This window comes from Palaemon carinicauda, chromosome 15, assembly GCF_036898095.1.
Source record: "Palaemon carinicauda isolate YSFRI2023 chromosome 15, ASM3689809v2, whole genome shotgun sequence".
Lineage (NCBI taxonomy): Eukaryota > Metazoa > Arthropoda > Malacostraca > Decapoda > Palaemonidae > Palaemon > Palaemon carinicauda.
In genome coordinates, this window is record NC_090739.1 from 75,968,063 (window position 1) to 75,980,562 (window position 12,500).

The window sequence follows — 12,500 nt, forward strand, 5'->3', positions numbered from 1 at the left end:
CTTAATAGAGATCTAGCTAAAATTAGTGCATGGCGCAAATTATGGAGTATGAAGTTGAATCCTAACAAAACTTAAAGTATGATTGTAAGTAGGCCAAGGACAGTGGCTCCTCAACATCCGGATCTCAGTATTGATAATGTTTCTTTAACTTTGTATGATTCTTTTAAAATTTTAGGTGTGATTCTCGACAGAAAATTTACTTTTGAGAAACACATTAGGTCTGTGTCTTCTTCAATTGCACAAAAATTGGCTTATTGAGAAAGTCTTTCAAGATTTTTGGTGACCAATCTAGTCTGAAGAAGTGTTTTAATTCTTTCATTCTACCTTGTTTTAAGTATTGTTCTCCTGTCTGGTGTTCAGCAGCTGATTCTCTTCTCAATAAGTTGGACAGAAACTTACAGGCTATTAAATTTCTTATTCTTGATCTAGATGTTAATATTTGGTACCATCGTTCATTATGCATGTTGCATAAGATTTTTCATAATTCTAGCCATCCTTTACATTCAGATCTTCCTGGACAATTCCCTCCTGTTCGTAATACTAGGCCGGCAGTTAATGCTAATGGCCAGGCCTTCTCCATCATGAGGCTCAATACCACACAGTATTCTAAAAGTTTTATTCCAGCTGTGACTAAGTTGTAAAATGATCTTCCTAATCGGGTAGTTGAATCAGTAGAACTTCAAAAGTTCAAAGTTGCAGCAAATATTTTTATGTTGAACAGGCTGACATAAGTCTTTTTATAGTTTATATATGACACGCATGCAGCATATATATATATATATATATATATATATATATATATATATATATATATGTATATATATATATATATATATATATATATATATATATAGAGAGAGAGAGAGAGAGAGAGAGAGAGAGAGAGAGAGAGAGAGAGAGAGACCTACAGATATATATGTATAGATATGTATATATATATATATATATATATATATATATATATATATATATATATATATATACATATGTATATATATACATATATATATATATATATATATATATATATATATATATATGTATGTATATATATATACATATATATATGCATATATATACATATATATATATATATATATATATATATATATATATATATATATATAGTATATGTGTGGAACATATTTTATATATCCATTCAAATATTAATCCCCCATTGGCAGTTAGTACCGAATTCACTCTACCGTCAGAATAACATTCGTAAAGAGGAATTAGCCTATATTTGTAAGTGCTACTATACGATCAGGATGTGAACCTACAGTATGGCTCTGAAGTGATACTAGACATTCGACTTGTAGATATAATTTGTTACTGAATTTGCCCTAGGTGACTAGGGCGTACATTATCAAGTCAAGTTCGGATGTTTGTATCTAAAATTTAAATAAACCCCTCTCCACTGTGACAGCTGATTGCTAATGATGATTTTGTCATTAAAATACGTGACTTTTGTAATGTCAAATATCAAAATTTACATTGTTATCGATACCGTAGGCCTATCCATTTTACCTTAAGAACAACATAGCCAAAGAGGAATAGAATATAATAAGTGGATCAAGTGCTTGGCATGGTGGAGATGAGCTGATTTATATTTTAAGTGAAAAACTCGTTGAATCGATTAAATGGCGTTTACCAGAGTTAGTATCGACTTACATTTCGATTGATAGCCTAATGAACAAGTCATTTGTCCAGTTCTGTATAGAATCAAAGAAATAGGTCCAAATCCTGGTCCAGAGAGATGAATTTATTAAATATATTTCCTCTTTAGGTACGTTATTCCCAAGATAGAGTAGATGCGTTATTATGATTTTTTTTCATTCCTATTTAAAGTAAGAACTTCACATGCATTTATGATAATAATGTATATAACCAAATATATCATGTAGATATACATATGAATAAAACGGCAAATATATATTAAGCAGCATGTTGATAATCAACCGTAAATTGAATATATAAAAACTATATAGATAATTTACATAGAGAATTAATTTCCTTTCAGAGAATAGCATCGGTAACTGTAAAGAATGATCTATCTTTTACTAAAATGTCAAATTGTTTCACTATGGCATTTTGGAACACTCGGAAACTTCTCCAGTAGCTTATCGTAAGTTCTGACCATTAACGGAAAATCTAGATAATGAATTTCGACCGCCCATCAATAGATAACAGCTGAGCACGATCGAAAGTTTTGATATAAGTAACAACTATATATCATTGGGCATCTTAGTGTGATAGGTAATAGGTTGGCCCGGGCACCAAGTACCCGGTTAGATACTATCACTAGAGAGTTATGGAGTCCTTTGACTGACCAGACAGTAATAAGTTGAATCTTTCTCTCTGGTTACGGTTCACTTTCCCTTTGCCTACACTTACACCGAATAGTCCTCTGATAACACTGAGATTACCAAACAATTCTTCTTCACCTAAGGGGTTCACTACTGCAATGTAATTGTTCAGTGGCCACTTTCCTCTTAGTAAGGGTAGAAGAGACTCTTTAGTTATGGTAAACAGCTCTTCTAGGAGAAGGGCACTCCAAAATCAGACCATTGTTCTCTAGTCTTGGGTAGTGCCATAGCCTCTGTACCATGGTCTTCCACTGTCTTGGGTTAGAGTTCTCTTGCTTGAGGATACACTCGGGCACAATATTCTATCTAATTTCTCTTCCTCTCGTTTTGCTAAAGTTTTTATAGTTTACGTAGAAATTATTTATTTTATTGTTGTTACTGTTCTTGAAATATTTTTTTTCCTTGTTTCCTTTCCTCATTGGGCTATTTTCCCTTTTTGGGGCCCTTGGACTTATAGCATTCTGCTTTTCCAACTAGGGCTGTAGCTTAGCAAGTAATAATAACAATAATAATAACGAAATGCAACCATCCTCGAAACAGCGGAAAGTCCAGAGAGATTCAAGATTTTTCGAAAGTTACCAAGAAATTCGGTCGCCCTCGACCGTTAGCGGCTTCAAGTGCGACAGGTGGGAGGGATGAATTTGTTAGAGACGCCGTTGCTAAGCAACGGTGGCAAACATTGCCGGCTCTTCTCTATCTCCGGTCAACTTTGCGAAAGGTTACTCTAGCACATTTTCGGGTGAGAAAAGCGATAGGAATATGGCCCCTCATGATTGGGTTTCCTTATGCTTGAATAAAAAATGGTGTAATTTTCAAATGTATTTGTAAACGCTAAAAAAACTAATTTCAAAATATTAAATAAAAGGTTTAATTCGAAATCTGATAAAGGTTAAACATCATATATATATATTGAGAGAGAGAGAGAGAGAGAGAGAGAGAGAGAGAGAGAGAGAGAGAGAGAGAGAGAGAGAGAGCAGGCAATCTGTCTGGATGGCTTAGTACTACCGGCAATTCTAAAACCCTCACATTTTAACCTTCTTTTATGTAATGAACTATTGTCCTATTGATAAGGTCAGCATTTATATATTAGTGCCTCTGTCTCGCTTCCTATATTGGCTACGTTGTAATTAAATTAAGGATTATCTGTAACTACATACCACTTAATGCTTCAGGAACGGCAAAACATGCGCTGTAATAAACACACATATACATAAATACATCGTAAACTCACTCTCCAAAAGTAGCTTATATACGAAACTTTTTTTGGATAATTGTTTTACTAAATGGTGCACGATATCTGTCAGGAATGACGAACTTAATTATAGCTACTTCGAAGATATATGATCGTATAATTGTATGAAAATTCAATTTCCGTCATTTCTAAAATAAAGAGAAGTTTAGGAATAAGAAGAAATGAAGCGTTTGTACAACAATTAATTTGCATTCTTTTTACTCGACACAGAGAAAGTTCCAATTTTCTTCGACGAAGTTTTATCTTTTACAAAGAATAAATTATATTTGTTAAAAATAAACAAAATTGAGGTAGGCTAACATTACGTGGCGAGTAGAAGAATTTCCAATAACTCCGAAGTGTGTCATAAATTTTCTTGTCATGATTCATCATCATACGTTGTGTTATGTTATTTTTTTCATAGTTCAGATTTCATATTTATTCAGCTCTGTATACCAATTAATATTACTATTCTTTTTCAACATTACTCTGGTTTGTGCTGTTCTTTTGTAGCACATTGCACGATCGATGACTTTTATTTCCCAAGATAGTCACATGACAAATTATTATATTCACCATAGGTTGTGAGTTAACCAGTGTAAGTTATTAAAATAAAACAATTGCATTTCGAAGGAAAGATACGACGGATATCTTAAAATGAGACGGAATTTTACGTTGTGAACCAGAAATAATTAAAATACCTCAACTCAAAGTAACTTGCATAGCTTACTATACTGTATGTCTAAGAACAAATTCTAAATACTCGATCTTGGTGCAATTTAAAGCGAGGCTGTAAACAAAAATAAAACAGATAAATAAGGACTTTTAAACACCAGGTTCGCACACATGAGCGAGCCGGGTAATGATTATGGATCTTGAACCGACGTAAAAGTTTTCCCCTCAGAGTAATAGGAATTTATGGCTACCAGCGTCGGTCTCATTCCTAATTTTAAAAGAAGTATGTCAGAGTCCTCATTGGAAATGATAACTGACAAACGCTAATATCCTGGAATCAGCCACAAGGCGCAACCAGGAGATTTCAGATAAGCGAAAGAATTGCCAAGATCGATTTGCAATTTTGCCGTACGACACTTTGGGCAAACCACCTGGCTCCATGTGATCTTTTTCTGATTCACCTGTAGTTGGCGGTACTCCTAGTCGATAGGGAATGCAGTTGCTTGCCGTAGGTCATATTAGCAGTGAATTAGCGATTACTGGAACGACAGCCAAGTGTCGTCTACAGAGATACGTAATCTTAAAAGGATGCTGTTGCAGTCCATCAGCCCGTGGTAGTAGTTAGAATCACAGTCGTTATTTAAACAAAAATACTTTGTTATTTTTCTTTATGCGTGACATATTATTTAGTTTTGATATGGCTTTCGCATGACCATTGCAAACGTTGGAATTCCAAGGATAAGCCTCTTTCATATCAATATAGTAATTTGAAATCAGTGCCGGTTGCAAATTGAAAGAAATACAATGCTGGTTAAATGAAACTATTAGCTGCCTGAAGGCATTTTTATTATATTGAAAATGAAAAATTACGAAGATGAAATCAGCATGCAGTGTCACTTATTCCTAAAAAGCCCATCTTAGTAACGCTGTCAAACTTCTCGAGTACTCCCTACTGAAAACAACCATGAAATCAAAGAATGGGCGTCAATGAGGATATATCCGTGACGTGACTAAGTGTGATGCGGCATGAGACATTGCACAAGAATGAGGAGAAGGCCTAGGGTGCCTCTGTCAGCGGTTTACGTCTTACTGGCTCATTTAGGAACCCAGACAGCGGCTCATATACCAGGTAAGGTTGAAACGGATTCGTTTGTGTGACGCCGTGGTATAACAACCCTTATTACCATGATTCTTACTTTTATATTATTATTATTATTATTATTATTATTATTATTATTATTATTATTATTATTATTATTATTATTATTATATTAAGTTACAACCCTAGTTGGAAAAGCAAGAGGCTATAAGCCCAAGAGCTCCAACAGGGAAAATAAAAACAATTACAACATTAAAACAGATATGTCATATATAAGCTATAAAAAGACTTAAGTCAGCCTGTTCAACATGAAAACATTTGTGCAACTTTGAACTTTTGAAGTTCCACTGATTTAACTACCCGATTAGGAAGATCATTCCACAACTTTGTCACAACTGGAATAAAACTTCCAGAACACTGTTTACTATTGAGCCTCATGATGGAGAAGGCCTGACTGTTGGAATTAACTGCACGCCCAGTTTTACGAACGGGATGGAACTGTCCAGGAAGATCTGAATGTAAAGGATGGTCAGAATTATCCAAAAAAAAAAAAAAAAATCTTATGCAACATGCATAATTTGATTTCTTTGTCATTTATTAATTTTCAGGCAAGGTAGTTTATTCCTACAAGCATGAATTTAGTTAAACTGTTGTGGTGGTATGAGTGAACGATCTGATTTATAAATCATATCTTGTGATGTTTTTACGGGAGATGTTTATCCGAAAACTTCTTACATGATAATAATACTTTTATGGAAGACTGTGAAATGATATATATTTATATATATATATATATATATATATATATATATATATATATATATATATATATATATGCATATATATATATATATATATATATATATATATAGAGAGAGAGAGAGAGAGAGAGAGAGAGAGAGAGAGGAGGGCACGGAGTTTTTAGCGTCACAAGATGAAGTATTGTTTTACCCAATGTTTGTAATTTTCTTTTTAAGGTTCAGGCATGCTAGCATGACTTTCACTCTATTCCACTTCTTACATTCATTGTTACTATGTGCATATACATAAATGTATTATTAAATATTCTGACGGATTACATCATCGTTTTCTTTCGATATTACATTACTTGAGAAAGGAAGAGGCAACTAAAGCTGTATTGAATAAATGTAATTTTACGTTCAGGTTTAATTAAATTCTAACTCTTCTTGGCAGCTTTGTGTCATGGTTTGAAAACCTTCGTTCTTCTAGTGTCAAGGTTACGCACACGCGACTTTGAACACGACTCGGCACAAATTAGCGTCTTTGCGACTTTCCTGGTGACAATAATTGCACACCCAAAAATTTTGTCGGCGGCAGTCAGAGACAGACAGGTCTTTTGGGTATTCTCCACCTGGTCGCTGAGTGCAAACGACTTTGTGCGAGACGTCTACGATTGTCTACGGTTATAGTTGGCTATTGAAAATTATCTTAATTTTTTTTTTTTTTTCTTTTTTAATGGCGACTATTCTTTTGCATTGGTCATATATATGTAATTTCAAACACGACCCGACGGTGACTGCTCTTAATTAATTGTAGATTAATCTCTCTCTCTCTCTCTCTCTCCCTCTCTCTCTCTCTCTCTCTCTCTCATACTTACGGTTGAGATTAATTCTATAACCTATTTCAATTGCTAGATTAGATGAAACTGTAGTTCTGTTTCACAGAGCCGTTCTGTCCAAGCTTATATCAATTACTTATCCCATTCAATAGATCCCTGTATGAGAAATATAGATATGAAAAGAAGAAATATTGTTATTGAGAAGTAATCGAAATATCGAGATTCCAGCAACGTATTTACTACAAATGTTCAAATTATACAAATGGGTGGTTCTTGAATATTCGTACTTTCGTACGCATGTCCCATCTGTGCCAATTCAGGAGTTTTTTTTTTTTTTTTTTTTTTTTTTTTTTTTTTTTTTTTTTTGTGAAAGCACTAATGTTGTCTTTTGTTATGATTGAACGCCGTCCAAATCCTATACGGCTTTTATATGGCAAACGTTGCTTTCGTTAGTGAGAGAGAGAGAGAGAGAGAGAGAGAGAGAGAGAGAGAGAGAGAGAGAGAGAGAGAGAGAGAGAGAGAGGCTCTTTTAATTGCAATGTAATTGATGGAATATTTGTAAAGTTTACCAATGGTAATATAATATCTAGCCAATAAATGTTTATGAAAGTTTGATGTTAACAATACTGGCACTTTCAAAAAGACTATTTGGCTGATGACTCGTTTGAAGAATATGTTGAAGTATGACGAGTAACAATTCGTGATTAGAGAAAAGTCTATTCTTATTAATTATAATTCTCTGTTGTTTATTACAGTAGGTATGTGTAATGAGAAATATAGATTCAGACTTTATTTACCCAACTAAAACTGTAAAAAAAACCCTAGTGCTCATGCACAATAGTCTCCCACTAGTCTGGAGTAATGTCGGCTAGCGACTACCTTTGCAATCGCAGACTGTTTCCAGACTAGATGCTGACTTGTTGCTAGTGGATGGTGATAAAGATGGCGACTAGTCACAACCTATGCAAACTTTATAGTCAGGTGACTAAAAGAAAACCTATTCTTGCTGTAATTAACCTTGGTCTATGACCAATCATCGACTGAGAAAGCCAGAGAATTTTCTGAGCCCTTAACAATTGTCATGCAGTCTTCGACCTCCTTAGACTGGACAATGAAAAATGAAAATAATAAATTTTTTGTCAGATAAGGTAACGAAAAAAGGTAAAAGATTATTCTTTTTTTCGGCAACAGGACACACAAACACACATGCACGCATCAATCACGTTTTTTTTTTTATTCTTTTGTTCATTCTTATCTGTAGCAGAGCACTGTAGCCATAGCCATAGCAGAAATAGCCTATATTTATATCGGATCTTCAGTTAAATCTTTCAGAAAACCCATCCTTCCGTTTATTAAGGTATTTGCTGTTCTGTGACTGTAATTACACGGCTGTAGTGCCTCTCCATGCTCGGGGGAGATTCGCTTTTAGAGCAGCCTTTGACTACACAGTAACGACTGGAACACTGAATGTGTTCTTCATTCATAAAATATCACAGTTATCTTTGTACTTACTCACAATCCGAAAATCCTCCCTTTGTCTGACTAATAGAAAGCACTGACATGCTTCTAGATTCACTTTTATACTGAATGGGCAATTCCTACCAGGAAAGAATTAATTTTTTTTTTTTTTTGCTGATTTTCATGGATTGAGTTTTTTAGTTTCTTTGTCTGCAAGTGATATAGACTTGTGGTTTTGAAAACTAGTATTGGGAGAAACCCATTGTCAGTCACAGCTCCATGTAAGTGTAAAATTGTATCTTTCTAAATATACACATGTCTTTTGAAGTTACATAGTTATCACCGATAATATTTTTTCTATCTGTTTACAAGCACCTAATCAGAGGATGCTCTCCCAGGAACTGATTGCATGCTTATCGGGTGCTATCTTTATGTTTCTATGCACAGTACAGAATCTCAAGCTGTGATGTAATGGATGCTATGAACTACAGTAGTTTCAAGCCTCTTTACATGTTTCAGTGACCCATGGACTGTCTTTGTTCCATTCCCTTGAAAGATGGTAGATTTATTAGCACCATTTGATTTTATACATATTCAAACTCTCTCGGATTTCTTTATTTCAGCAATAGGTGAGAAATTGTGACGTTTCTATGAGTTTGGGTTTCTCATTTTGAGAATCGAGCGGCTCCTGCTCTTCTGTCAGTTATATCAAACGTAGTATTTATACAAAATTCTTACACTTAGGCTAAATTTCATTTACTTTGAGTAGTTCATGCTTTTCGGGGCGCGATGTACATTTTTTCGCGACCTTCAAATTTTTAGAATAGAATTTGTGAAAGCTTAATCATACTTTTCTGAAAATTTATATAATAATATTACTTCCAATATTTGCTGTCTTAAGCTTCGAGGTATACCAAATAGAAATAGCATATGTCAGTGCGGTCTGAGTTTTATGAAAACCTACACTCAACACATTGCATATTCCATGGCTTCGAGTTGTAATGAACTAGGTTAATCTAATCAAGTATGTCACTGTAGCACAAGTTTTAGTATATCAGGTTAGATTAATAAACTCGTAATGACAGTTCTCTGATTTGCACCAAATCTGGTTAGATCAAACACTTTACGAATGACAGTGTTCCGAGTTCTGGCAAATCGAGTTAGTCTAATAATTCGTATATGTCAGATATGCTCAGAGATACTATATACTAAATACATGTTCGATTATTGGTCTACGCTTCCTTGATTCCTTCTATGTAAAACAAAAATGAAAAAAGAGAAATAAGGGAAACAATATCCTTCAGCATGTATATAAAAAGAAATGATGAATATATTGTATTTCATTGAAGTATGTTCAAATCTCAAGTAACACAATGGCTGCTGATGACTCAGCAGATAGACCTATAGGTCCCAAAACACCTTAGGTAGACAAAATCATCTCGCAGAAAATCGTCACAAAAGTATCTCTTCTGTAAAGCTTCCCTGACCTTGGAGGTCATGGTCTGACAGTCAATGAAGCTCATTGACAGCGAGAATTACCTGACCTAATTTTACCGAAGACATGATCAAGGATTTCACTCTCCCCTGACTTCTAATGATTTTCTTAGATAATTTGAGTATGCCTATCCTAATCTGGCTTATCATTTCAATTTGTCAATCTATTCAATTATTTTCGTTTTCTTTTTGTCATAAGTTTACCCTGATTTTTCTTCATGCACCCAATCTAAGAAGTTTCTTTTTAAAGGGCTGTTTCAAAGGAGACCAAATCAGAAGCACACTTGAATATGATATTACTATCGAGTAATGAAATGACTGCTGTCAGTCTTGATGGAGACAGTTTTTTTTTATCTAAAATATGTCCAAGGTTATTGCTTCCCTACCAACGAATAACATGTTTTAAGTCTTTCAAAATCTTCGTTACTATTTTCTATCGTGTCTTTATCTGTTAGATTTTGAATTATGAGAAAATTATGTGTTATGTCTGTTTTAAACAGTGAACTTACTTAAATAAAGTTCCGCAAAATCCCTCTTTTCGAAAGTTAAGAATACTGTATTTCGTTATGTATCTAAAGTATTTCATATTTATGCCAAATATGAATGTTTCTAAATATTTCCTTTTATTTGTGATTAGTGTTATTTGGGAAACTAATTAATTTACAACGGACATCTTAGTTCCTACAAGATCATTTTTCAAACTAGGTTATCGAATTGAGTTTAAAAAATAGCTACTGATAATTCCGAGCTTTCTTTTGATTTTCTAGAGTACCACTTGAAATCAGGTTTTGTCTTAGATAACGATTTGTAATTGATATAATATAAATTTTATGAACAATTGTAAGATTTATGATCACTAAGGCGTTTTTATGCCAAGGAAAACAAGATTGACAAAGAAAGGCCAAATTGCAGCTCTTTTACTGTGGGGGACGTTTTGATTCAGGTAACGACGAAAATGTCTCATAGATAAAAGATTTCTAGCTTCTGGGAGGATGGAAAGGTACCATAGAGACCCATACATCATCCCTCTGCATATATTTTTTCTAGTTCCACCGTCTTTATCTTAAATATTTTTTTGGAAGTGAGTAGGTAGTAGGTTCTCCAGGGCACTAGCCACCCGTTGAGATACTACTGTTAGAGAGTTATTGGATCCTTTGACAGGCCAGGCAGTACTACATTGAATCCCTCTCTCTCTGGTTACGGCTCATTTTGTCTTTGCCTATATATACATCGAATAGTCTGGCCTATTCTTTCCATATTCTCCTCTGTCCTCATACACTTGACAACACTAAGATTACCAAACAATTCTTCGCTCCAGGAGTTAACTTTTGTACTGTAATTGTTCAGTGGCTACTTTCTACTTGGTAAGGGTAGAACCGTAGAAGAGATTCTAAGCTATGGTAAGTATCTCCTCTAAGAGTTGGACACTCTAAAATCAAGCCATTGTACTCTAGTCTTGGGTAGTGCCCTAACCTCTGTACCATGGCCTTCCACTGTCTTGGATTAGAGTTCTCTTGCTTGGGGGTATTCTTGGGCACGCTGTTCTGTCTTGTTTCTCTTCCTCTTGTTTTTGAAGTTTTTATAGTTTATATGTGAAGGATCTGATTTAATGTTGTTACTGTTCTGGAAATATTTAATTTTCATTGTTTATTCTTCTCTTGTAGTTTATTTATTTTCTTGTATCCTTTCCTCACTGGGCTATTTTTCTTCGTAGGAGCCCTTGGACTTATAGCATCTTGCATTTCCAACAAGGCCTATAGCCTAGCTTGTGATAATAATAATAATAATAATAATAATAATAATAATAATAATAATAATAATAATAATAATAAGCACCAAAAATCCTCAGTCGTTAACATTTAATCCTAAATTTATCAGTCTTTGAATAAGAACTCTTAGGTCAGGAGAATTTTGGGAGAGTCAATAGGATTTTTATCACATCCAAGGAAATACTTCTTACCATTATTACTATATGTAGCTCTATGATAACTTAAAGATAATTGTTTGTCTTAAAGTGTCAGCCATCCCAAGGCTATTGGTTTTAATACTGTTATTACAAGACTTATGCAATACATATTGTTTTCTTTTAGGTTATAATAATTTTTTCCTGTTGTCTCGTCTGTTTTCTTCAGGATTAAGTCCCGTAAGGCCATACTGATTATCAGTTACATTTCTTAGGCTTTCAGATATAGGACAAGCATACATGGAAAATTTCTTACAATACAGCATAATTGTGAGTATGAAATCAGATCTCCATAATGTGACCAGCGATGTAAAGTCCGAGTTATTTGCTCGTGCATCAGAGGACTGAGTCACATAACATTCCTTCCGTGCGAAAAGGTTGCTATACCTTACATGCAGTAGCTCTTAAGGAATTGGACTCAGGAGGGAACGTAAAATACCCATGAATATACTTTAAGTTTTTCGTACACGGAGGTGACACCATCGGTATAATGCCTCTGGATAAGGTTGCCAAATATTTCTACAACAGAACAGTATCATTTAATTGCTTGAATGTAAAAATTAAGAAAATTTAATTAAATTTAGTGTTACCTGTCCGCATTTTTCTATATTACTAGGCTTTGGAACTCTTGTGTG

General features: G+C 34.2%; 1 protein-coding gene across 1 annotated transcript in view; it reads left to right on the plus strand.

Annotated features, from left to right (window-relative positions):
* The first annotated feature begins 4,993 nt into the window (after positions 1 to 4,993).
* Positions 4,994 to 12,500, plus strand: part of LOC137654674 (mucin-2-like) — a 145,005-nt gene continuing 137,498 nt past the window's right edge. The window contains exon 1 of the mRNA XM_068388537.1: positions 4,994 to 5,401. Within this exon, the coding sequence (XP_068244638.1) occupies positions 5,299 to 5,401 (103 nt within the window). The 5' untranslated portion in view covers positions 4,994 to 5,298. The remainder of the gene's footprint in view (positions 5,402 to 12,500) is intronic.